This window comes from Triplophysa dalaica, chromosome 3 (genome assembly GCF_015846415.1).
Source record: "Triplophysa dalaica isolate WHDGS20190420 chromosome 3, ASM1584641v1, whole genome shotgun sequence".
Lineage (NCBI taxonomy): Eukaryota > Metazoa > Chordata > Actinopteri > Cypriniformes > Nemacheilidae > Triplophysa > Triplophysa dalaica.
Genome location: NC_079544.1, coordinates 23,797,002 through 23,824,853, shown reverse-complemented (window position 1 = coordinate 23,824,853; position 27,852 = coordinate 23,797,002). Strand labels below are relative to the sequence as shown.

At 39.7% G+C, this 27,852-nt stretch overlaps 1 protein-coding gene across 1 annotated transcript in view; it reads right to left on the bottom strand.

The window, feature by feature from the left end:
- pde1cb (phosphodiesterase 1C, calmodulin-dependent b) overlaps positions 1-27,852 on the bottom strand; it is a 121,961-nt gene that overhangs the window by 29,046 nt on the left and 65,063 nt on the right. Inside the window, exons 4-7 of the mRNA XM_056743740.1 lie at positions 17,810-17,923; positions 6,827-7,009; positions 5,036-5,102; positions 4,833-4,949 (exon numbers count right to left, since the gene is read on the bottom strand). Coding sequence (XP_056599718.1) covers positions 4,833-4,949; positions 5,036-5,102; positions 6,827-7,009; positions 17,810-17,923 — 481 coding nt within the window. The remainder of the gene's footprint in view (positions 1-4,832; positions 4,950-5,035; positions 5,103-6,826; positions 7,010-17,809; positions 17,924-27,852) is intronic.

Sequence of the window (27,852 nt, the reverse complement as noted above, 5' to 3'; positions counted from 1 at the left end):
CAAACTATTTTACAGAACAGGCTTAGGACTGTATAAGGGAATGAATGTTATGGGGAGTTTGGTCAAACTGTGGCAGCAAGACAATTGTCCTAAATCAAAGACGGCGCCGTCCGCGCAGCCAGTTAGCGTATGTGCACTATTTCGTAAGAGAACATTTTAGTCCCCTGGCTATCATAACAGAATAGACAATTCTACAAAAATGTCACCTTTATGTCACGGGAGCAAATTGAGCAGCTTTTAGATCTTGTTGGCCTAACTCACTCAAGACAAACTCAACTGAGCAGCCCCTAAATTCAGATGGTTTTTCATTTCAAATTCAGGTGTTTTTATAGCAACATATACTGTATTATGATAATATAAACCAGGGGCCCGTTCTTCGTATGTTGCTTAAAACATCCGAGATCAAATGAGACATCCAAGATGATATAATCGTGCTAATCATGATCTGACTTCTTCGAACACACCTGCCGGATATGATTAGTATAGCTGGATTGAGTTAGTGAGATAATTGTGCGTTCATGCGCTTTTTTAAAAGGGGATATGTATCGATGGTAGAAACATTGATCAGCAAGGCTGCTATTGGCTGATCACCATGGCAAAAGAGTTTTTCAACGCAGCAGAGCAAGAATTATTACTGGAAGGGTATGCTTCAATTCAATTCAATTCAAGTTTATTTATATAGCGCTTTTCACAATGTGTATTGTTTCAAAGCAGCTTTACAGGGGCAAACAGGAAAAACAGAAAAGTTAAAACACAGCACAGTGCATGGTATTTATGCTGAGTTTGAAAAAATAATTTAAACGCCAGGGAACACTTCAAAGTGGGCAAAAGCCAGGAGAGAGGGCTGGCAAAAAGCAGCAGACAAATTAAATGCGTAAGTGTTCCATGTTATGGTTATATCACTTATTATTACAGTATTTATTCTTATTTTAATAATTTCATAATTGCTTAATGCCAGCTCAGGACCCACTAGAACATGGGAACAAGTAAAAGTGAAGTACAAGAATATTCTTCAAACTGGTAATCCTTTCTACCTCTACTGTTTAGTATCTGTTACCAAAAACATTTTAAATGATGTGTTTGTCTGTTTATAATCAGCAATCAAGAAAAAGGCGGACCAGAAAAAACAGGTCCTGCACCCCCACATTGAACCCCGGCAGAAGAGCCTGCCCTTGGGCTAAATGAGAACCGACTCATTATAAAGAGCATCCCTGGGGGAAGCTCTTCCTTAGACCTAAAGCCAGGGACCAGTAACAGCAACACCTTAATTACAGGTAAATGAGTTTTAAATCATCTTGCTACACTGTAAATAATTTGTTGCCGTGTTAAATTATGTATATAATGTTGTGTTTTCTGTGGAGTTCGGTCATTTGTGAGACTTTTGTTTAATCAAATGTTTAGAAATACATAAAAAGTGTATACATGTTGCAAATAACACTTATGGAGAAACGTTTAAGGTTTAGCAGGTTATAGTGTAGTGCCCCTTTAAGAGAGGAGTGTCCTGTGAGAAACATGTGACCGGTGTTTACTATAAAAAGGAAGTGCAAGATTCATTTAATTTGTAATGACTTTCAACCCGGTGTCCAGCCACTTGGTAAGCACTGAATTTCAAATGGTTTCTTGTCTGCTTTATGATGATGATGATGATGATGATGATTATTGTTATTGTTATTATAGTATTAATATTATTATATATTTGTATTTTGACTAATGTTATTTATTGTTATTAGGATATTGAGGTTATGAACTGGGGCTGTTTGAAACGTTGCACTTTCTGTTTTTCCAGGTTTATTACCTGGTTATCCTTTGTGAAATAAAAATAAACGAACAAATGTGGAATACCGAGTAATATCCTTTGTACACTGGGTTGCCCTTTCCGTGGGAACCAAAAACGGAACAATAATCCAAATGGCTGGTACAGTCATTTCAACAGATAAATATTGAGTCAATTGCTTTGACTTGTGAAGGTGAAAACTGCAAAACAAATGTAAAAATATTTTGCAATATGTTATTGATCATATTTTTTCCTAGTGTATTGTAATGCCATTGAGTTCTCCTCTTTGTGTAGTTTTAAATAATACACAAACACTTTTACCTGTTCCCAAGAAAGTGGTGGCTGAAATACGGCAGTAAGTGAACATTTCTAACTTTATATCAAAAGGAAATAAAGTGCAACACTTTGTAATACCCATTTTTCTTTTGCACAGGACAGTGAAGAAACCCTCTCAGATGACTGTCCTTTGTAGGAAGTACTTGTGGAAGCACAAATAACTTTATTTAATTTATAGGTGTGTACATATTATTTCTGACTGCAATATGAATTGCAGGAGGAAACGCCTGTAGACAGGCCTACAGCACAAAGTGATACAGATGTGAGCAGTCTACTTTTCCTTTTTCTGTTGCATGAGGTTTGTGTTGAGATCTTTTTTTTTTTAATGGCACAGGGGGATATCCGTACCCTATATAAACGGAATCTTCAACAGAAAATTGAGTATTTTGCTCTTAAAAAAAACAAAAATTAAGGGGAGAAATTGAATTTGACACCTTAAAGAAGATAAAACTTGCACTAGAGATTGAGTTGCTTCAAAAGGAACTTCATAGTAAGTGCTAAAACACAATTCTTTCACAAAGAGCACTATTGCTGCCCTTAGATAACAATATATCTTATTGCAGGCAAAAGATGACCATCACTGGCTTTTCTTGAGAAACAATAATTGAAATAAAACTCCATGAACTAAGCATGTTGTCTTGTCTTCTATTATTAATTTAATGAAGGTTTATGTGGAAAAAAAAAGAATTCAAAAATGGTGTTCCACAATTCCGTCCCGTGCAGCTCTGCCACTAGGTTGGTCCAAGTGCACTGGCTGGAGGTCATCATCAGGCTGCACCTCCACCACAGGTGTCCTCTCCTTTCTGATGGTGGGAATCTTGTGGAGGATTGCACATGCAACAATAATGTCACAGGCCCTGTCAGGTGCAACCCTAAGACCCCTAAGACACTGAAATCTTCCCTTTAGTTGGCCAAAGGTCATTTCAATGCGTGCCCTTGTCCTGGCTAGAGCTGCATTGTAACGGGTTTGTGGTCCAAGGTTTGGGTCAGGGAATGGCGTCAGGAAGTACTGCCTTTTTTATTTTTATTTTTTATTTTATTTTAATATTTTTTTCCTTACCACGTTCAAATAATGTGCATAAATGTGACGTTGATGTGGAGTCATGCACAGAACCAGGCCATGTGGCTTCCACATTTGTGATGTAGAACATGGAGTCACACACCATCTAAAATATTTGTAATCAGTCAACTGCATACTTTTTGATTACATTACTTTTATTTTATTTTTTTATTTATTGCTAAACTGGAATATTAATAATCGTAATAGTAATTTACTTGCACATTTACACTGTGAAATCCCTTTCGGTTCACAAAATCCCCTTCTTTGGGGCCAGGTGGGGCCTTGATGGGGACGTGTGCAGTCTATTGCACCAATAACGTTAGGTAAGTCTGAGGAACAAATACTGTAAATCCTAGGCTATTTTTTGGCATGATCATGATTGCATGATCTTCATTAACAACTATAATGTACCTGCAATGGCAAAAAAAATCTGCTTCACAGCCTGTGTTCTTAAGTGGCTTTGAAATGCCACAAGGCCCCCTAAAAACTGTTTGAGTGACAGATAAACTTTGCGAATGGCACGACATACAGCACTTTTACCCAAGTTTTCTGCATCTCCAATAGTATACAGGAAAGTGCACTCACAAAGAACCGCAAAGCTATACAAACTGTTTGTGCAGTTGTTAAAGCCCGACTCCGACGAGTTGAACATTTAACGTGTGGCTCCACAAGTTGATAATGTAGATTACACCCTCCCGAGAAAAACAATATCTCTCAATCAGTAGATTATCGCGCTGCTCTAAAGAATTCTGTCGATCTCGCAAAACGCGATTAATTCGAAAAGCTCTTCAAATTATTCTGGCAACTTCATCTACGGATTCCTGACGTAAAAACGGACAAGACATGGCTGCGAAAGACTTCCCATATCATCTCCTCTTATAAAGCCAGGATCTAATCCTGTTAACATGAAATAAGCCTGCTCGCGAACAATCCAAGATCATGCCAAATCGTCAACAATCAAATCCAGCTAAATTAGTTAACAACGTATGAAGAACAGGCCCCAAGTGTTTCCAAACACAGGTATAATGAAAGGTATCTCACGGCACACTTCTAAATGAGAAAATACTGAAAAAACACACATTCACTCCCTTTTAGTATTTGGATTTTTCTTATCATAAATAAAAACATTTAATTGCATTATCAAAAACCACATTTTAGGGCTGAACAATTAAGGCATATTTGTTTATATTATTCCTCTTGATATTGTGAGGGATTAATAACGTTGAATATATTTTGTTTTAATAAATGCGGCCATAAGCAATATGCTTTGCGGTGTTAACACGTCACTTGAGCATCCAGTGAGCAAGCATAAACGTGTGAACTATACAAGTGTTATTGTTAGTTGCTGGATTAAACTTTTTTTAATGCCCGGCAACTGCCTATTTTTTAATGAACACCGCTATCTCACATATAGCAGTCTTAATTGATTGATTGTTGAGCAATCGATATCCAATAATTCAGCACCACCGGCATGGACAGCACTTGTTAACGGGGCACGTAGGAAGGTAACCTCCTAAGGTATAGTTCAGGAAACACACCTATAAGGTATACCTGAAGTTAAGATATACCTTTAGAGTCTTTGTAGCACGCTAGGAGACAACGTTATCGGGAAGCGCAGCCCAGAACAGAGCTACAACTTTAATCTTAATGAGTTTCCTCCACCTTGAAGCGGGTGATGAGATCATATCTGGTGAGGAGCTCGTAGAAGATGAATTTGAGCGAGTGGTCGCTGCTCGCCTCATTCAGAGCGAACACGTCAAACGACCACCTATCAACGTTCTGTAAAGTACAAATGAAACAAATTATACTTATTTTTTAGATGTTTAAGGTAAAAAATGGTTTACAAGACCATAAGGGAGTTTCACCTTAAGCACTGCGATAACAGGGGGAGGGTAACATAGTCCAACCATGTTCGAGGTTCTCCGGTACATCCTGGAACGAGATGCAATAGTCAATGTTCACCTTCGAACCCCAAAGCCTCAGCACTTTAAATAACTTAATTTACTAAGCGGAAAATGTATTTGAGTAGTGTTAAATGAATGATGCTAACAGATGAGAGAGAAGGAAAGTTTGCTGGAGGGATTGTAGTTGTTAAGAGAAGTTGTCAGGAGAATGAAGTATTCAGAGTATGCACAGCGTGACTCACTTCTCGTTCATTGCATAGATTTATAACCATTCACAGAGTTTCAATCTGTCTGGCATTAAAAAGCAACATCTTGGAGAGAATCATTGATTACTTGGCGTTGGAAGGTTCCAGTCGAAGCTGGATATGTTTTCAGTACTTTGATCTTGTTTTTATAAAATAAGAGTTTAAGCCATGAATACATATACAGTCAAGATGAAGTGTTAAGAGGTTTGAATAGCTATTATAAAAACTAAATAAGGTTAAATTTATTAAAGGTCCAATATTTTATTTTTTGGATGATCAACAGAAATTGAATATAATATACATATGTTATCAGATGTGCTTAAAGACCTTGCAAAATGAAGCGTTTTGTCTTTTTAAAGTTAGCATGAGCTATTTCTATGTACATACAAATCGGGTCCCCTTACACGGAATTCGCCATTTTGTTTCTACAGTAGCCATATACGGACAATCTGCTCTAAAGAAAGCATTTCGTAAATACGTTATCTCCTTCAGCAAAGAAGTGAAAACGTGACAACAACTTATTCCTGTACAGGAATAACGCTTTGTGTCAGCCACTGTGCTTCAAGAGGGAAGGGGTGAAGGGAGCCGTTGGTTGCAGTTCGCAACCTCAACCTTAGATGCCGCTAGATTGCTTACTTAGAAAGGTATTAGAAAGACTGTAGAAAGAGCGATGTCTCATTTATTACATAAAATGAAAGGTCTGTGGATTATAAGTTTAAAAAGAAGGATAAAAGTCAGGCAGGAGCTAGGACCTGCGCTAATATTATAAAGACTTTCCAGCAGAGACGCGTTAGGACCCGAGGTACTAAGGCTTTTAGCAGAGATACAAATTCAATGTATGTAGGCCCGCTCTGTATGGAGATATAAACAGCTTATTCTATGGTATTAGAAACATAACAGTTCATTATGTAAGGTCTTTATACACCACTGAAGAATTTATTTTGTATATTATATTGCATTTCTGTCAATAAATCCTCTTAAAATCCCCATATTGTTCCTTTAAAGCATGTCGTGAACTAGAAACAAAAATCAACAATGACAATGTATCATACAAGAATGAAAAAAAAGGGTGCCACAATGAAAGCTGTATAAGTGCCTTATATAGAGAAATGTTATGCCAGAACAATGTATGATAAATACAAAGGCCTATGACTCTGACATTTGTGTGAGGCTTTAAAATCACAACAAATGTCTCACAACAGTAATTTAATTCATACCAAGAATGATAAATACAAAGATACTGTAACCATAAGTATATTAGCATACACTTCACGAGACGATGAATTTATGTTTATTCTAATCTTGTGTGCTGCAGTACATTTTAAATCTGCGAGCCCTTTATATCTGAATGTATTTTGATTGGCTGTCACAATTTTATGATTCATCGCTCTGAAGGTGATCCCAACAATATCGATCCTGTTAGTTGTGCAACTCTTCTAAACTGTTTTTAAATCCATCTTTTTAGTTCTTGGGCCATTATGCTTTGTATAGAAGTGCATGACCCCACCTCTCCACGAAAATCCCAGCCTGCACTGCGTGTACGATGCTGCGGAATCGCGGCTTCTCCTCCGTTCTTCTGAGCATCAGTCCCATCTGCCGTGTGAAGGTGGAGGCCAGCCAATCGCGGACTTCTGACGGCACCGAATCTGATTGGATGTCACTGAGCTCATCCTCTGTATCCACCAATCGCCTTCGAGAGGAAAAAGAGGGAGATACTTTATTTAAACATGGTAATAGTTATCATATAAGCAGGATAAAACCGTGATTGAAGCTCATACCAAGACATGGCAGCATAAGAATAATTCATCACTTATCTGCATTATTAGGGATATATCACAGTATGTCCTTTTTCGTGTGTCAGAACAACAACGTGGCACAAATTTCAAGTTTAACATCATTTCCTATCCGTCTGATTTTACACCAATAATAAAATTGGTCAAATAAAAAAAAAAAAAAAAAAAAACTGGTTTTCACACATGAGTTTGCTCCTAAATCACTGATGTGAATGTAATCAGATCAGGAATGGGGACTTGATTTGGCACGTGAGGGTTTGTCTTAATCCCTGGCCGGGATGATGTTCGCTTTCATAGTTCTGTAAGCTTTTATCAGATCTGGCATCTAGATGTTCACAGATGTGAGTCTTCTCTCAACGCATCACAATAAAAAGATATTAGAGGCGCTCGAGGGACGTGATGAGACTGCATCCCCCCGCAGAGACACTGAATTCCGTCAATTCAGAAGAAATGAAATGCCACTGACAGCGATGGAGTCTCAAACTACAGGTGCTTGTTGAAACTCTTAACACAGCTACATGTGTGTTCTCATCGCACATAAGGACTATGGGGTGAACCTCATGTTTGGAGTATATTTTTGTCAATTTAATATTTACTGAGACTGCAAAATCATGCAAAATGATAATTATAGATGATGGATGGATGGATGGATAGATAGATTATAGATAGATAGATAGATAGATAGATAGATAGATAGATAGATAGATAGATAGATAGATAGATAGATAGATAGATAGATTTGACCTCTGGTTCCCTTCAATGACCTCTTGATCTGAAATTGTCATGATTAAGATCTTTAACTGTTAACAGTATTGACCTCCATTTGAGGAAGAGAATTGCTTTAGGTTCCGCTAGACTGATCTCCGTCTCGTTTTTGAATTTTCCCTGTTAAAGATTTTAGAGGATTGTATGGAAAAGCTGGATCAGCATTTAACATTGAACGATTGGATAATCCATCGTCATGAATTTCCCGAGCAGTGCAGTGGGTAAAAATATTTGCAGAAAAGGGAATGCAGTCAGGCAGCACTGAAAGCAAATCTGTAGTTGGCAACCAATTCAGGATTTGAATGATGGATTACCCAAGAAACAACATGAGAAAAGGGGTACATTTGGAAATGCATTTTTCATTTTTGTAGTATGTGGTGTGTAGACTATGCACATAATGCCAAAAGGACTAGAGCAAGAAAGTAGAAAACTAGAGCAATATGCTGTATCCCATAATGCACTATACTTGATCTATAATATATCAATTAAATGATCTATATTATATTTCAACTATAATATGTGAACAATAACTTACAGCCACTGAAAAAAATTGAGAGAACAATGAAACATTCTATGTCATCAGAATATCTAGATTTATTGTGGCCATTCCAGTCCAGTGTCTGTTGAATTTCAATAAAATCTAACCTCAGGAGTGACATAAAGTCATCCAACAGTAATGTGAAAGACTGACAGCATGACAAGACACACGAAAACTGTGAGAAAAATACAGGTTATTACAAAAAACACAACTTTCTAAACTTTTCTTAAATACATATTTATTTAAAACAAATATTACTGTTGTATTGCTCTAGGGTGAATATTGAGGTCTGAAAAACTACGGAGCATTTTATCTTAGTTTCACCTGATTTCATTTTCTGCAAATATGTACAATATTTCTATGTGAAATTTGGAAGAAATATTGTTAATAGTTTACAGAATGAAACAAAAATTTAAATTTTACCTAAACCCATATGTAACCCTGGTTAAATAATTGTTCAAATTGTTTATATTATTGCTCGACTAGAATATTATGCCATCTATATGAAGTACATTTTTTTCATAAATAAATGTGTTTTCTGAAAATTGTTTAAGAAATGAGCAACAAGCAGTCGGAGCAGTGCATTTTAAGCTCTGCCCCTTTTGTTTTAAAAATAGCGCTGCGTAGTTAGACGACAGACGCAGAGTTACAGAGAGACACGTTCTAATGTGAGCGTGTTAAAATGGAAAAATGTAATGCATAAACCGTGCAAACTGCATATCAACTGCGTGAATCGGATTGTCATTTCAATATTTTGGATCATCAGGTTTTAGTTGGGAAATCTAAAACCGATTTTATTGACTTCGGCCGGACCGCATGGTGTATCGCGTGTTCGCAGTGGCTGACGCCATTTTGGTTATACGTGCCTGTAAAGAAAATTACGGAAAAGAGAGAGAACTTGAATGGACAGGTAATTGAACATAATATTATTTATGGCGATGATATACATGTATGTGTTGTATTTGTTCTGTGTGTTGTATATCTTGTAGTAAATAATTTACTGCTACATTATATTGAAAATATATTCTGGTCTGCAGATAGGCCAGGTTTTTTTCTATGTGGATATCTTTCTGAATTGGATTCTTTTGAATGATGGCGAGCCTCCCACCTTGACTCGGAAAGTATAACGGACCTGGAGTAAAGGACAATTCTTATTTATCATTTCTATCCAGACAAGTAAGAGAAATCGTTCACAGAGACTGTTTTTTTTCTACTTTATGGGACTGAATGATTCGGGACCATAACTTACTAAAGGTGTCAAGAAGTTCTTATTTGGGAAAAAAAAGATTGTTTTATTTGAAACAAAATTTGGTATGGGAAACATACATTATTGATTTCATATTTTTTTTATTTGCGTTTACTTGATTGTGATTGTAATAACTATTAGAGGGTGCACCCAAGGTATGGTTATATACATAGTTATTGTGTTTTCTATGGTCATTGTTGTTATACTTAAGTGAAGAGAAACACTAAAAATTCAAAGTAAAGAAACTTTCATGGTTAAACTTACATCCTGCCTCTGTCTATTACTCAACACCACAACCACCTCCTTTTGTGTACCTTGTAGTCTTCTGATAATATTGTCTGGTCCTATAGTAAGTGAGTAAGACCCGTTACAATTGTGGCGAGCCAGCCAGGAGGTGGTGCTGTTGCTGAGTATTGACTATTGTGCAATTGAGTTTAACTCTTCGACTCTTAAAACACAACAATGGATATTGTTGAGGCTGAGGGCATTAAAGTCCCAAACTCTGTGATTGTGAGTGGCTTGACTAACACAGAGCAAGACGATGAGCTAATGGAGATTCTAAAAAATTATGGCTCCTTTGCCAGAACCCTCACCATTAGTGACAAAATGTCAGAGTTTTATCAGACCACAATAATTGAATACAACAGTGGCCAAGCCTTACAATCTCTAGAACCCCAGTTGCCTTATAGGCACCAACTGTCCGGTGATCCAAGTATCACTTACCATGTGAGGGCATTGTCCAGCGTCTTTACGCAACAACTAGGAAATAGCGTCACTAAATCCTACCTGGAAGGGTTAAAAGAAATAGCCAAAGTGAGTGGAACAAACTTTGAAGCAGTATTGAGTCAGATGTTGTCACAGATGAGTGCAGAGCTCACACCAATGTCCACTGATCTTGAACCTGGAGATGGAAACCCAAGTGAGAAGTTATCCCAAGTGTTTCCTAGCGAGAGCCATAGCATCACACTAGCTAAGCCAAGTCAAGTAGATGAACCACTGTCACAGCACACGCCTATCAAATCAAATGCTCCACCTCTCTATACTTCTCAGCAAGTGTACAATCCAACCGAAGTCCAGAAACTTATCGTTGAACATGTTGTGAGGAGTGGTGAAGTGGCTGCTCAAGGGCCTGTGCAAACACGGCTCAGGGTGTTCTCTGGTAAATGTCCTAGACCTGGACATGAAGTTGATTACGATACTTGGCGCTCCAGTGCTGAGCTTATATTGAAGGACCCTGGCTTATCTGATTTGCATGTGTCCAGAAAGATAGTGGACAGTCTTTTGCCACATGCGGCAGATGTTATAAAGCATCTTAGTCCAGAGGCTCCATCTTCGGCTTACCTTCAGTTGCTGGATTCAGCTTTTGGTGTTGTTGAGGACGGCGATGAACTTCTTGCAAGATTCATGAATACTCTGCAAGACGCAGGTGCGAAACCATCTGCTTACCTTCATAGATTGCAGACAGCCTTGAGGATGACTATCAAGAGAGGTGGCATTCCTCCAGAAGAGGCAGACCGACACCTTCTCAAGCAGTTTTGCAGGGGCTGCTGGGATAATGATTTGATCACTGAACTGCAGCTCGAGCAAAAGCGCAACCGTCCTCCATCTTTTGCACACCTTCTGTTAATGTTACGTACAGAAGAAGACAAACATACAGCGAAGGTCAATCGTATGAAACAACATCTTGGATCTTCTAAGCAGAGAGCTCTGATGCATTCTCAAAGAACGTGGACTTCAGATGAATTCGAGCAAAAAGAAGTTTCAAACATGGTTTCACTTGCCACTGAAACGCAGGACCTCAAGAAACAGATAGCTAAGCTCCAAAGTCAGCTAGCCAATCTTGCAACCAAACCAAAGATCCAGAAGAAATCCACACTGCCAGAAGCAGTAAACAGACAGGACAAGAAGAGGGCGGGAACTGCTGGTACCGAGAGTGCGACTCCAGTTAATAGAAAGTCAACAGGAAGACCAAGACCATGGTACTGTTTCACCTGTGGTGAGGATGGCCACGTTGCATCTTCCTGCTTATCTGAACCTAACCCCTCACATGTCACCACAAAACGGAAACTCTTAAGGGAGAAGCAGCTCCTGTGGGATTCGCAGAACCCCATTCCCAACCCTGATTTAAACTAAAGCCAGCCCCTGTTGTGGGACAGACGGGGGCTGAATTGAAATCAGACCGTCCCACTACTAAACATGTCTCAACCAACTGTCAATTTTCTAGAAAATCAGATGCTAGCCTCCCAAAGGGTTTAGTTGGAGCCAGATGCATTGCAGAAATTAGCATAGCTGGTGAAAGGTGTCATTGTTTATTGGACACCGGTTCTCAAGTAACTACTGTCCCCTAGTCATTTTATGAGCAGTACCTCACTGGATATCCCATTCATTCCATTAATGATATCTTGGAAGTAGAAGTAGCCAACGGTCTTTCAGTTCCATATGAGGGGTACATAGAAGTAGACATCACCTTTCCTGAGGAATTTCTGGGGGTTAGAGCTCAGGTGCCAACGATAGCATTAGCATAAGATTCCATCTTCATTCGGCTATAGAGTGGTTCTGAGCACACTGGAGACAAGGCAGAGGCAAAACACAAGTGGTGTTCTTGGCTACGTACGATTGAAAGGCAAGGTACCTGAGATCATGGCTGCACGACAAACTGTAGTTGTGGAAGGTTCCGTCACGGTACCCCTTGGGGTTGACAAGTGTGTGATGGTGGAGCATCCATCTAACTCGTCTTTGCCTGGTGGGGTGCTTGTTAAACGATGCCTACTTACTCTTCCAAAAAACCCACCTTACCATTTACCAGTGGTGCTTACAAACGAAACTGACCATGATATAGCTCTCCCTCCTAGGTGTACAGTAGCAGAGCTCCAGGTGGTGGAATCTTTGCTTCCTCCATCAAACTCAAACGATGAGCCTTTACCTGTAAAGAAACTTGATTTCTCCCTAAATTTTGGTGACTCCCAAGTACCTCAAGAGTGGAAAGATCGTATCATGAAAAAACTCAAAGAAATGCCGGAAGTTTTCAGCCAGCACGACTTGGACTTTGGTCATACTCAGAAGGTGAAACATCGCATACAGTTGAATGATGAGACTTCTTTTAAGCACAGAGCACGGCCAATCCACCCACAAGATGTTGAGGCCGTCCGTAAGCATCTGCGTGATCTCCTTGCCAGTGGGGTCATTCGAGAGTCCCAGTCGCCCTTCTCCTCACCGATAGTGGTGGTGAGAAAGAAGAATGGAGATGTACGGCTGTGTATAGATTATCGAAAGCTAAACCTACAGACAGTGAAGGATGCGTATGCACTACCCAATCTTGAGGAGACTTTCTCAGCACTTACGGGATCCAGATGGTTTTCTGTGCTTGATTTAAAGTCTGGATACTACCAGATAGGAGTTGAGGAGTCAGACAAACCCAAAACTGCCTTTGTCTGCCCATTGGGGTTTTGGGAGTTCAATCGTATGCCTCAAGGTGTGACCAATGCACCAAGTACTTTTCAAAGATTGATGGAGAAGTGTATGGGAGACATCAATCTGAAAGAAGTACTGGTTTTTTTGGATGACCTGATCATTTTCTCCGACACTCTAGAGGAGCATGAGAGACGTCTGTTGAGTGTTCTATCTCGGCTTAAAGAATACGGATTGAAACTGTCACTGGAGAAATGTAAATTCTGTCAAACCTCCGTTCGCTATCTAGGACATATTGTGTCAGAGCGGGGAGTGGAAACCGACCCAGAAAAGATACACACCTTAAAAACCTGGCCGAGTCCGAGTAACCTTAAAGAACTGAGGTCATTTTTAGGCTTCTCCGGCTACTATCGCCGGTTTATTAAGGATTATTCAAAGGTCGTGAAGCCGCTCAATGACCTTACCTCAGGTTATCCAACACTCAGGAAAGGTGGTAAAAAGACAGATAAGAAGGGTCCATACTACCATCCTAAGGAGCTTTTTGGGGACCGTTGGACTCCTCTTTGTGAAGAAGCTTTTCAGTCAGTTATCGAAAAGTTAACTACCGCGCCAGTCCTGGGTTTTACTGACCCCAAACTTCCCTACTTCCTTCATACAGATGCCAGCACCAAGGGATTAGGAGCTGCATTGTATCAGAACCAAGGTGGACAGATGCGTGCTATTGCATTTGCGAGTAGAGGGCTGTCACACAGTGAGTCTAGGTATCCTGCTCACAAACTTGAGTTTCTTGCCCTTAAATGGGCAGTAACTGAAAAGTTTAGTGATTATCTTTATGGCGGCCAATTCACTGTCGTCACCGATAGCAACCCTCTAACTCATCTTCTTACCACAGCAAGATTGGACGCTACTAGTTATCGTTGGCTTGCAGCCCTTTCCACTTTTTCTTTTAAGTTGCAATACAGGGCAGGGAAGTTGAACATTGACGCTGATAGCCTTTCAAGGCGACCTCAAGAGCCGTTTCCAGAGAACCCCATGTCTCAAAAAGAACGTGAAAGGATTGACATGTTCATACAGCACCATCTTACCGAAACAGAGGATTCTGTCAGTGCGACAGATGAAGTTGTCCAAGCTATCTGTGAGAAGCACCTCGTTAGACAATCAGCTGATTTAGGGTCGGGCATTGCTCTTATAAACTCCCTCTCACTCTGTTCTGACTCTGTGCCCGACGATTATGAGCAAGAGGGTAATTCTGATGGGTCATCTGTTCCGTCTCATCTTTCTGAAAACCTGGGTGACAAACAAAGAGCCGATCCAGTTCTTCGAGAGGTGATGTCACACTTGGAGTTGGGAGAAAGACCCCAACCTACAGTAAGGAGGGAACTTCCTGGTCTTCCGTACTTCTTAAAGGAGTGGAACCGCCTTGAGTTAAAGAATGGAGTACTTTACAGGAGGCGGAAAGATAAAGATTCCATTATATACCAGCTGGTGCTCCCGGAAGAACTGAGATCATCTGTGATGAGCAGTTTACATGATAGTATGGGTTACATGGGCATCGAGAGGACCTTGGATCTAGTCAGAGCCCGATTCTATTGGCCAAAGATGGCTGCTGATGTGGAACAGAAGATCAAGACATGTGGTCGTTGTGTGCGGAGGAAGTCCCCACCTCAAAAAGCAGCACCCTTGGTCAACATCCAGGCCACCAGACCACTACAGTTAGTCTGCATGGACTTTCTCTGCTTGGAACCAGACAGAAGCAACACTAGAGACATATTAGTGATCACAGATTTTTTCACCAAATATGCTGTGGCAGTCCCTACACCAAATCAAAAGGCAAGAACAGTAGCAAAGTGTCTTTGGGAGAACTTCATTGTTCATTATGGATTTCCTGAGCGCCTTCATAGTGCGCAGGGCCCTGATTTCGAGTCACGCACAATCAAAGAACTTTGTGAAATATCAGGCATCCAGAAAATCCGAACAACACCTTATCATCCAAGGGGAAATCCAGTTGAACGCTTTAACAGGACTCTGCTGGACATGCTGGGCACATTAGAAGAGAAAGACAAAAGTCGGTGGAGAGATTTTGTCAAGCCGTTAGTTCATGCATATAACTGTACAAAGCATGACGTCACAGGATTCACCCCCTATGAATTAATGTTCGGGCGTCAACCACGGCTGCCTGTTGATCTTGTCTTTGGGTTGCCATATCAGGACACTCCGCAGGTATCCCATTCCGAATATGTCAAACATCTAAAGTCTCATCTGGAAGAAAGCTATTCGCTTGCCTCCCAGAGAGCACTAAAGAGTGCTGAGAGAAACAAAACCAGGTTTGACAAGCTTGTGACAAACTCTTCCCTGGAAGTCAATGATCGTGTGTTGGTGAGAAATGTTCGGCTGCGTGGTAAGCACAAATTAGCAGACAAGTGGGAGTCCGAGGTGTATGTAGTAATAAAGCGAGCTGGCAACTTGCCTGTTTACACAGTTCGTCCTGAAACAAGGGATGGTCCTCTTCGTACACTTCACAGGGACCTCTTGCTTCCGTGTGGATTCTTGCCAGCACTGAAAATGTCAAGTCCTACCTTGACCAAACCTACTCCTAAACTTAGAACACGGAGGATTCCTGGTATTGAACCATCTGATGATGACCGCTCTCTCTCTGATCAAGAGGATGAATATCCTGACGGTCCGTATGATCCCCTTCCAGTCATCGAAACAGTACAATTTTCTACATCTCATGACATCTCTAGGTCAAATGGAGCTTCGGAAGTTTCTATGGAAACAGACTTGATTAATCCAAAACTTTCAGATGGTAATACGGTGCAATCACATTCAGCTGACAACTCACCTGTTGACGCTCCAGTGGACAACTCACCTGTTGACGCTCCAGTGGACAACTCACCTGTTGACGCTCCAGTGGACAACTCACCTGTTGACGCTCCAGTGGACAACTCACCTGTTGACGCTCCAGTGGACAACTCACCTGTGGATGCCCAAGGAGTCCCTGAAATGAGTAAAATGGCAAACTACGACCATATCGAATCAGAAGAGAACTTAACCGTTTTCAGAGATGAAGTAACAAACGTAGCTGGAATCCAGGATGCTCCTGTCGAAGTGAGAGACCAACACCCAGAAATTGAGGAAGAGCAGCATTTGAATGTTCCGCTCAGACGCTCTAGTAGGCAGAGAGGTGAACCTGAAAGACTTGCCTACTTTCAGCGTGGAAACCCCTTGTCTTATATTGTTCAGTCTTTGTTCCAGGGGTTAAGCACTGCCTTTGTGAATACCCTTGATGGTGTTGAAGATTCAGGGGTCCCTTACAATTTACCTGATACCTCACCAAGTGTAGTGATTAATCAGCCACGCAGAGCATGCAAAGGGGCTTGCATGATTTCAGGGGGGGAAAGTGTAACCCTGGTTAAATAATTGTTCAAATTGTTTATATTATTGCTCGACTAGAATATTATGCCATCTATATGAAGTACATTTTTTTCATAAATAAATGTGTTTTCTGAAAATTGTTTAAGAAATGAGCAACAAGCAGTCGGAGCAGTGCATTTTAAGCTCTGCCCCTTTTGTTTTACAAATAGCGCTGCGTAGTTAGACGACAGACGCAGAGTTACAGAGAGACACGTTCTAATGTGAGCGTGTTAAAATGGAAAAATGTAATGCATAAACCGTGCAAACTGCATATCAACTGCGTGAATCGGATTGTCATTTCAATATTTTGGATCATCAGGTTTTAGTTGGGAAATCTAAAACCGATTTTATTGACTTCGGCCGGACCGCATGGTGTATCGCGTGTTCGCAGTGGCTGACGCCATTTTGGTTATACGTGCCTGTAAAGAAAATTACGGAAAAGAGAGAGAACTTGAATGGACAGGTAATTGAACATAATATTATTTATGGCGATGATATACATGTATGTGTTGTATTTGTTCTGTGTGTTGTATATCTTGTAGTAAATAATTTACTGCTACATTATATTGAAAATATATTCTGGTCTGCAGATAGGCCAGGTTTTTTTCTATGTGGATATCTTTCTGAATTGGATTCTTTTGAATGATGGCGAGCCTCCCACCTTGACTCGGAAAGTATAACGGACCTGGAGTAAAGGACAATTCTTATTTATCATTTCTATCCAGACAAGTAAGAGAAATCGTTCACAGAGACTGTTTTTTTTCTACTTTATGGGACTGAATGATTCGGGACCATAACTTACTAAAGGTGTCAAGAAGTTCTTATTTGGGAAAAAAAAGATTGTTTTATTTGAAACAAAATTTGGTATGGGAAACATACAGTATTGATTTCATATTTTTTTTATTTGCGTTTACTTGATTGTGATTGTAATAACTATTAGAGGGTGCACCCAAGGTATGGTTATATACATAGTTATTGTGTTTTCTATGGTCATTGTTGTTATACTTAAGTGAAGAGAAACACTAAAAATTCAAAGTAAAGAAACTTTCATGGTTAAACTTACATCCTGCCTCTGTCTATTACTCAACACCACAACCACCTCCTTTTGTGTACCTTGTAGTCTTCTGATAATATTGTCTGGTCCTATAGTAAGTGAGTAAGACCCGTTACACATATCTATAAATAATAAATTCAGAAAAAAAGAAAATAACTTAAAAATGGTCTCTTGATTATTTCCACAGCTGTATTTTAACAATAATATTTATATGAAAATATGACACATAAGATGAAAAAAGTATAAGATAAGATGAAAAACATATACTTTACCTTGTTTCTTCAATATAAACTGATTCCAGAACAGAAGCAGCATATTCCAGGTTTTTCTTTAAATCCACAAGAGACGCTTCTCCTCTCTCCAACTGTTTCACCAAACATCGTAATCTGGAAAACAAGAATCAAACATTCTAACATTAATTAAAGCTTCAAATACAACTGAATAACTTTTTGTTCTGTAAGAAGCCATTACTTGACAGTATCAGGCAACCAGCAAGACAAAACAGATCAAACACTTCTCCTGGCAAAAATATAAAAACATCGGGATTAAAATGTTGCACTAACAAAAAAATTACAGTTTGATGATATTCCTTATGAAAGTTTTCCTGTGGCTCAATGATTAGGTCATGGCACTGGTAATGCTAAGGTCATGGGTTTGATCCCAGGGAATTGCACATAGTCATAAACAAATGAATAATGCAAAGCAATGTAAGTTGCTTTGGATAAAAGCGTCTGCCAAATACAGAGCGTCTGCCAAATACAAGCGTCTGCCTCTGCCGTTCTACCGCGCGGATAGAACGGCAGAGGAATCCGGTAAGACAAGAGGAGGTGGACTGTGCATTTATGTCAATAAAGCTTGGTGCACGAACTCTGTTATTGTCCAGAGACACTGCTCGGCTAACCTTGAGTTTCTCATGGTTAAATGTAGACCGTTTTATCTGCCACGGGAATTCACGTCAACCATTATAACGGCAGCTTACATTCCACCGGATGCTGATGCCAAGCTTGCTATGAAAGAACTTCATGCAGCCATCAGTAAACAACAGACTGCTCACCCGGAGGCTGCATTTATTGTTGCGGGAGATTTTAATCACTCAAACTTAAAGACAGTGCTCCCTAAATTTCACCAGCATGTTTCCTGCCACACAAGAGGAAACAAAACTTTGGATCATGTCTATACAAACATGGCTGAAGCTTACGCCGCGACACCCCTCCCCCACCTGGGTCAATCTGATCACCTTTCTTTGTTCCTCACCCCCAAGTATTCACCTCTCATTAATCGTGTGAAGACATCAGTGAAGACCATCAAGGTATGGCCTGCGGGGGCAGACTTCACACTCCAGGAAAGGTTTCTACACACAGACTGGAGTATGTTTGCTTCTCATGCCACCAGTGGCTCTCACACGGATATAGACAGCTACACCTCCTCTGTATTGGACTACATCAATACCACCATTGATAGTGTCACAACTCAAAAGCAGATCACCATATACCCTAATCAGAAGCCATGGATGAACAAGGAAGTGCGCCTTGTGTTGAAAGCACGCAACACCGCCTTCAGATCAGGTGATGGACAGGCCTATAGTACTTCCAGGGCAAATCTGAAGAGGGGCATCAAAAAGGCCAAGCACTGCTACAAGTTAAAGCTAGAGGAGCATTTTACCAATTCTGACCCTCGACGCATGTGGCAGGGCATCCAGGCCATTAGTGACTATAAACCCAACCACTCCATCCCCATAACCACAGATGCTGCCTTTCTGAACGAGCTTAATGACTTTTATGCACGCTTTGAGAGAGACAATAAGGAACCCGCCACCAGGCTCACACCTTCCACCGACCACCCAATCATCACACTAAATTCCACAGATGTTTCCACCAGCTCGCTGGGGTCTTCACGGACATCTTCAACCTGTCCCTCGCCCAAGCAGTGGTTCCAGCATGTTTCAAATCCACCTCCATTGTGCCCATTCCAAAACATTCCAGCCCGACATGCCTGAACGACTACCGCCCTTGTAGCACTCACACCTATTGTTATGAAGTGCTTCGAGCGGCTGGTCCTGTCACACCTAAAAGACTCTCTACCATCCACACTGGACCCATACCAATTTGCCTACCGTAGCAATAGGAGCACAGATGATGCAGTGTCCATGGCGCTGCACTCCGTGCTCACACATCTGGACAATAAGGACACTTATGCACGCATGCTGTTTGTAGACTTCAGCTCTGCATTCAATACCGTCATCCCTTCCAAGCTAATCATCAAACTTGGAAACCTAGGCATTAACAATTCAACCTGCAACTGGATTCTGGATTTCCTGACGAACAGGCCTCAGCTTGTTAGGTTAGGCAACATCTGCTCCACCACAACCACCCTGAACACTGGTGTACCACAGGGCTGCGTACTGAGCCCCTTTCTCTACTCCCTTTTCACACTCGACTGCAGGCCTGTGAATGGAACTAACTCCTTCATCAAGTTTGCAGACGATACAACAGTGATTGGTCTCATCAGCAACAACGATGAGACTGCTTACAGGGAGGAGGTACGGCACCTGGTCACATGGTGCTCAAACAACAACCTGCTCCTTAACACCTCCAAGACAAAGGAGATCATCGTGGACTTCAGGAAAGCGAAAGGAGGCACAAACGACCCCATCCACATTAACGGGACGGCTGTTGAACGTGTTTCCAGTTTTAAGTTCCTGGGGACCCACATTTCGGAGGACCTGTCCTGGACCACCAACACCTCATGCCTGGTCAAGAAGGCTCACCAGCGTCTCTTCTTTCTGAGGACACTGAAGAAGAACCAACTGTCTTCAACTATCCTGGTGAACTTCTATCGCTGCACGATAGAGAGCATCCTGACCAACTGCGTCACAGTCTGGTACGGGAACTGTTCTGTTGCTGAGCGCAAGGCACTGCAGCGGGTGGTGAAAACAGCCCAGCGCATCACAGGAACTACACTCCCTTCCATTGAGGACATCCAGAAGAAACGCTGTCTGCGTCGAGCTCGCAGCATTCTCAAGGACTCCTCTCACCCCGCTCATAGACTGTTTACTCTCCTGCCTTCCGGTAGGTGCTTCAGGTGCCTCCGGACAAGAACCAGCAGACTAGGAAACAGCTTTTTTCCCAGAACTGTTTCATTACTGAACTCTGCTCCCCACTGATTTCACTACCTCTCATAACTTTAACTTTAATGCTGCTATTACAATGTTTACATTGCACTACAGGGCTGCCATGCATGACTGAACTGTACACACCAGTACTTCATGTATCTGCTCTACCGGACTGTTTACACACACTCAGCATCATTTGCACTCTATTCTGCTCACTTGCACACCAGGAATATTACACTGAATGCTCATTTGCACTAATGGACTACTCTCATAACTGCATTAACTCATCTACTGCACTGTAACTTTAATAACGGCATTAACTCATCTACTGCACTGTAACTTTAATAACGGCATTAACTCATCTACTGCACTGTAACTTTAATAACTGCATTAACTCATCTACTGCACTGTAACTTTCATAACTGCATTAACTCATCTACTTCACTGTAACCTTAATGACTGCATTAACTCATCTACTGCACTGTAACTTCAATAACTGCACTAACTCAGCTACTGCACTGTAACTTCAATAACTGCACTAACTCAGCTACTGCACTCTAACTCATCTATTGCATTGCATCTATCGCATAACTAACTGCATCTACTCATCTATTGCACTATAGCTTCAATATCTGCACTAACTCATCTACTGCACTGTAACTGTATATCTGCATCTACTCATGTATTGCACCGTACCTTTAATAACCACATTAACTCATCTACTGCACTGTAACTTTAATAGCTAATGTCTGTAATTAATGCACACTCAAGTCACTTGCACTATTGTATAGTCTATATTGTTATCTGTTCATAACCTCATGTACACTAATGTTCACAGTATATAGCCTTCTGTATATATTGTTCATAGTACATACCGATTGTCATATTTTTATAGTACATGCCCATCGTAAATTATTTTCCTAATATTGTATTCTGTATTTATTGACACTGTATATCTGCACTTGCTAATTGCACTTCTGGTTAGACCTAAACTACATTTCGTTACACTGTACTTGTATATGTGTAATGACAATAAAGTTGAATCTAATCTAATCTAATCTAAAAATGTAAATGTAAAGCTACATGTAGTTTTTGGGTTTACTTTGTAGTAAAACCATGTTGACCGTTTTTTACGGTAATAAAAGTATTTTTTTCAATGAAATATCAATCTACAATGATATCTGCATCTGATACCATCGCTGTAATGTACAATAGAACTAATTTGATATTATAGAAGATAATTTTGTCATATAGAATATTCCATAATAACCTCAAGACATATTCAAACTTCAAGACACTAACAAACTGCACAGTAGGTGATCTACGCATGGCCTTTCAGGCAGAAGAAACTCAAAATCAAGATTATAATATACTGCATTATAACAAATAAATATCTTATAGAGCTTCTTAATTGAAGTTACATTCTGTTGAATGTTGCGCCATCTTGGGAGGCTGGCTGCTGAATTCAATGCAGTGTTTTGTTTTTCTTGTTTGATTAGGAAATATAACTATGGTAGATTGGTCTTGTGGCTGCATTACGCAGAGTCGTTCAGGACAAGCCCATATTGTTTCACTTTAAATTTCTCCAACTATAAAACAAAACAAGTAACGGTACATACCAAAACAATAATAGCGGTGGAGTATTATCTTCCCAATATGGCGGCGCCACTGCAACATGCAACATAGGTCGTGACGTCAGCTTTAGATTCTCTATTGACCCCTTTTTTGTTAGTAAACATTGTGTCATGCGTTTTTGTGGGCGGAGCAAAGGTGGAGGGAGAAATATTCCCCTGGCCGCTTTACTAACGCTAGCGAGCATGTTTTGATAGGTTTTTTCTTTTTTTTTAAATGACTAGTTATACATATGAATGAATTTCGATGTTTCTATTTTACTAGTTTTCGTAAGAGTCGTTTCAATAATTAAGGCCTAAACGCCCCCTCATAGCATACATCTTGATGCTACATCTACTTTTTTGCAAAATTTGCAAATACAAATTTAACTACTTAACACACCTGACACATAACATGAACCTTCTCACTGTTTTCTCTCTCCAATTCTACTAATGCATTTATGAAAACAACAATGGCAAACAGTTTTCTTTATGTTTAGGCCATTGGCTAACTGCTAACAAAGTTAGCTTACATATGCGCTAATACGTGAAAAATAACTTAACTTGTTCCCCGTGATGTGAATGGGCAAAAAAGAAGTTTTAACACACATACCCAAACCGTAATCCATACCAACAAAAGACAGGAGTTTATTTCACTTATAAAGTGTACGGTGAAAACGGCAACATTTTTGATGATCATTTCTACTGGTTCCTCTAGTTTTATTGTGTTAAAATCTGTCGTTGTTTTTTTCTGGCAATTGCAGCAGGTATGTGTTAAAATATCAGATCAGTCTGTAATCCGTAGATTCTGGTTGATATTTTAAAGGGGTCATATGACGCAAACACGTGTTTTTCTGTGTCTTTGATGTTATAAATTGCCTATGCATGTATTAGACACTTAAAATTGAAAATGTGTCGAAACAAAAGATCCATTCTATCTAAAAGCGAATGCTCACCCAGACCTGCCTGAAACGACACACACACACAGGCACGCGCACACACACCACGTGACTGATTTTAACCTATCCCTAGAACCTCACCATGCAGTTGTGATGCTTAACAAAATAAAATATAACAGTGTGAGGGCAGAAAATACTACAGAACGGAAATGACGTGTGCCAAGAAACAAACAAATCTTCTTTCATTTTGGCAGAAGACGAAGAAAGGTATTAACTTTAGTGTGCGAGTACACGCAAACGAAAACGTACACCTAACTCATGATATATAAATCCGGATTATCACAACAAGCCCGCACAGTTTTTCGTGATTCTACTTTTGCGGCACAATCTAAAAATCAATGCAAATATAGAAAAATGTATTTTGTCAATTTGTGATGCTTTATTTTGACGAGGATAATGCACAAATGTTGCCTGTCGCTCATGTGAGGTCAGTGAGCGATCTGTGTGAACCTTTCTTGGCTGCTCCCTCACATGAGTGCCAACCGGGCAAAGCAATAATATCCTAAATGAAAGCAAAGTGGAGCTATACCGTTGTGTTATCCTGGTAAAAAAACATCATCATTGAGCAAATGCTTCCCGTCAGCGCGCAAATCACAATCGGGTATGAAGTAAACAAACCTATGACGTTTATCACTGAAACGGCGCTTTACCTCAAGTCTTAAAGTGCCAGCAGCTTAGTCACAACAGGCCACTTGCTGTTTGTGTTTACTTAAAAATTTATTTCCAAACCTTTCATTTTTTATTTATATTAGGTTAAGCATGAACAATGTAGTTATTAAGTATTTATATTCATATAAATCCGTTTAGTATTTATGTAATTAAAGTTGTAAAAGACATTACAAATATTAACACAATTTTCAAACAAGAAAAATCCTTAAGGAATTTACTACTAATTTAATGCATTATTATCGCCCAGCTCATAAACATGAAAGCACTAACGCATTACAAACATTACCATGTGTTTTTTTGCTCTAGTCAAGTCTTGCAGATACACTCTCTGATGATTCCACCATCAAAATAATTAACAGGCAAATATATGGATAAAAGAATCATAAAGAACTTTGAAAAGTACACAAGAGAATGAAGTACAGTAGACATAAGTAGCTAGACAAAGATAACAATGGGTCAGATGTATAAAGTTTAGTGGTGGGCATAGATTATTTTTTTTAATCTAGATTAATCTAGATTAATTTCAAGATTAATCTAGATTAAAATGGCTCATTTGAATTCTGCCGAAGGCATTCAGAATATGTGTGCTACCCAAATAATGACTAAAAGTAAGTCTTTGAGAACGGGTTTCTCAAGCCAGGTGGCGCATTAGACCAGGGGCTCATCTCCTGTTTCCAAAATGCATCACAAACTGCTTGAGAAAGCTGTTCTACTATGATAATTGGTGATGAAAATTAAATTATGTTCAATAAAATGAAATTGTGTTTACTTCCGCATTAGCTAAGGGATGATTTGCGTTTAGGTGGTACTTGAGACTGGAAGAGCTCCTACAGTACATTTACATTTAGTCATTTAGCAGACGCTTTTATCCACAGCGATTTACAAAGAGTGAGGGAGCAACAAGCGATATGTCATACAGGAGCCATAATACATTAGATCTCAATACAAAGTTACTGGTTTCAACTAAAGCTAGACCACTACCTGTTGAGAGAAAGTGTTTTTTTTTAAACCAATTCCGCATTGCACAAGGTGCAAACAACCTTAGTCTTGTCGATGTTTTTATTGGGAAGCTTCTTAAAAATTAATATTCCCTGAAGCAAACCCGACGGCTTCATAGCTGCATCCATGTTAGCACGTCACGTTTGATGCGGTAATTTCACAGTAACGTTATGTTGTGTTCAGACCAAACGCGAATGGCGTGTCAAGCGCGAGTGATTTATATGTTAATGCAAAGAGCCAATAGACCTGCTTGCTGCGCGAATCGTGCGAATGAAGCCCTGGTTATGAGATGATGAGGCGGCTTCTGCTTCCGCGAATGACGCGAATCACGCGAGTTGAAAAATCTCGTTCTTGCCCCGTACAGTGCAGTTAAGCTGGTATACATCCGCGCTAAAATATCAAGGTGAAAGTCATCATAGCTTGCGTAGTATAGACCCAGCTCCCAACCCAACTTTGAGAATAGATTAACGGTGACATTTTTTTTATCGCGCGATAAGAGTCTCACTGCGTTAACGGCGTTAGGCCCACCACTAATAAAGTTACATGTGATTATTTTGTGTTTGATAATATATTGTGTTCATGAAAGCATATTTTCCATGAGAAGAATACATTTAAATGTAAGTGATTATTTTGTGTTTGCTAATAAAATATATTGCATAAAAAAAGTTCATGCAACGCATCATTTCCTTGAAAAAAATACCCCTTACAACCTAATCCAAATTCTCTACATTAGCCCCTAATGTTAAAGCCTCAGCCCCTGATGGTTTTATATTCTATATTCGCCCCTGCCTGTCAGTGCAATTGCTTTGAACCTTAAAGGTCTGTGACCGTCAAGCGCAGTGCACCCGACTCACTTCTGAGTGGACCACACTACAGCCGTTTTTCTGAGGTAAAAGCTTTTTACTTAGCCGTTTTATTTAAACTCAACCTAAAGCATAAGCTTACAACAAAAGAAAATTACATATTATGAAGAAAGTAATAATAATCATAGTAATAATCATCGAATAAGGACACAGACAGTGAGGGGAGTTGCTTTCACGCTTTCACACAACAGTTGACGGACCGTCTTTTCCGTTAAAAGTAGGCTACTGCATTAACTGCTCACACAAGGTTTCCTGTCTTTTATGTGCTGTTTACATCTGAACCGTATAATGGTAAAGGCCGCTGTCATATAATGTAAAATACCTTTTTCGGGTCCAATGTTATTGTACGGAAGGCGACGTAAATCTATATTCCTAAACTGTGAATCGAGGCATTTCATTTAGGCTATATGCGAACTGAACCATCTTTACAACAAATTAATTATTCCTTTTGAGTAACAAACTGAGAACAAATGTGTTTTTCTTTGTCATTGCAGATGCAGTCAAAATGTGAAACAGCAAAGCCACCGATCACATCATAGTCAAAGCCATGGGAGACGACAAGGCTCCTGGGCGATCTGGCGATACCGGGCACCGTGCAAACTAAAGTGTTCTTATTACATTTTGTTATTCAAATGTTTCGATCATTTGTATGTTATGTAACTGACAATAAATGTTTCGTAGTACTTTTAGTCAGTTGTCTTATTTTGAGATATATATTGAATACATATAAATGATTTTATGCTTAAAATTAAGTTAAATTCAAGTCTGGAAAAAGACAAAAAAATTTATAGACGTCTTTCAACAACCCGAAAAAGACGTCTTCTCAAAGACCGGAAAAAGACGTCTTATCACGACGCGAAAAAGACGTCGTTTCACCTTTCACTTTTCAACCACATTTCGACGTTGTTTGGACGTCTGGCACTGACGTCTTTTCGACGTCTTTTCGACGACTTTTTGCTGGGTGGGGATGTTCCAAATATGGTAAGAGGCGTCATATTTCCGTCACACGCTTTATTCGACAAATCACTACGCACTTGTTAACTGGGCAATCATAGCACACCTTGCTTTTCAGAGCGATTAGCTTTTTTAAAAATGCACGCGTTTTAGAGAGGCGGGGCAAAGAGGAGATACAAACATGCACGGTATGTGGAAAATACAGTGTTTTTTAACCTTAAATCGTGTTTAAACATTGCATTACATCTAAAACAAACAATAATATCTGTGCTGGTTTGTATTGGCCGCCTCCATTTTTCCCCTAGTTTTGCCTCCAGCTAATGCTAATGGTGACGTCGGTGCAAAAGGGGTCTAATAAATTGAGCTTTAAGGGTCAATTGATTAACTGAAGCCTGTTAGTCTTATCACATCCTTCTTCAATAGTTCTTCAGCTGGAAGGGCTTTCAGATCAAACCTCTCACATGCTCTACAGTCTTTGGTGTGTCTCCTAATGGCTGAAATACACTACAAGACTTTTAAAATCAGAACAGATTCTTTTTTAACTAGACATCATACACTTGCAGACTTTTTGAAAGTTTCAGATGAAACACACTATCTGATCGAATCTGCAGACTGTCACAGATTTTCAGCAGCAAGCCCAGACTGAAAATCTAGGCAAAAGTCTTGTAGTGTATTTTAGACTAAAAAACAATCTGATCGTATAGAACTGACAGACTGCCTTGCTTCCCCCTTGTGTCGTTCAAACCCTTGATGGCTTTCTATCTACTTTTAAATCAAAACATGGATTCTTTTTTTTAAGTGTTGGTTTGTGTTTTTTGCTTACATTAGGAGAGGACTGTGACCAGCTCTTGCCAAACATCAATATGATGTGAAAGCATCATTAAAATAACTGGCTGTATATGCCTAGTATCGTTAAGCATACAAACAAACTAAAATACGTACAATCCATTTTATAATAAAGGTCTTGACTTCTTTCTCTCTAAATGCAAATTGCCTGTGCCCTAACTGCAATGTGTACATAGTTTTACAACATTTACTTTTAAAACAGCTGGAAACAACAGTAATATGCACAACATATTTCATCAAATAGTGAATTATATTTTCGTTTAGTTTTTTTATCAAACTTGTTCATACCTTCAGAACACTTGG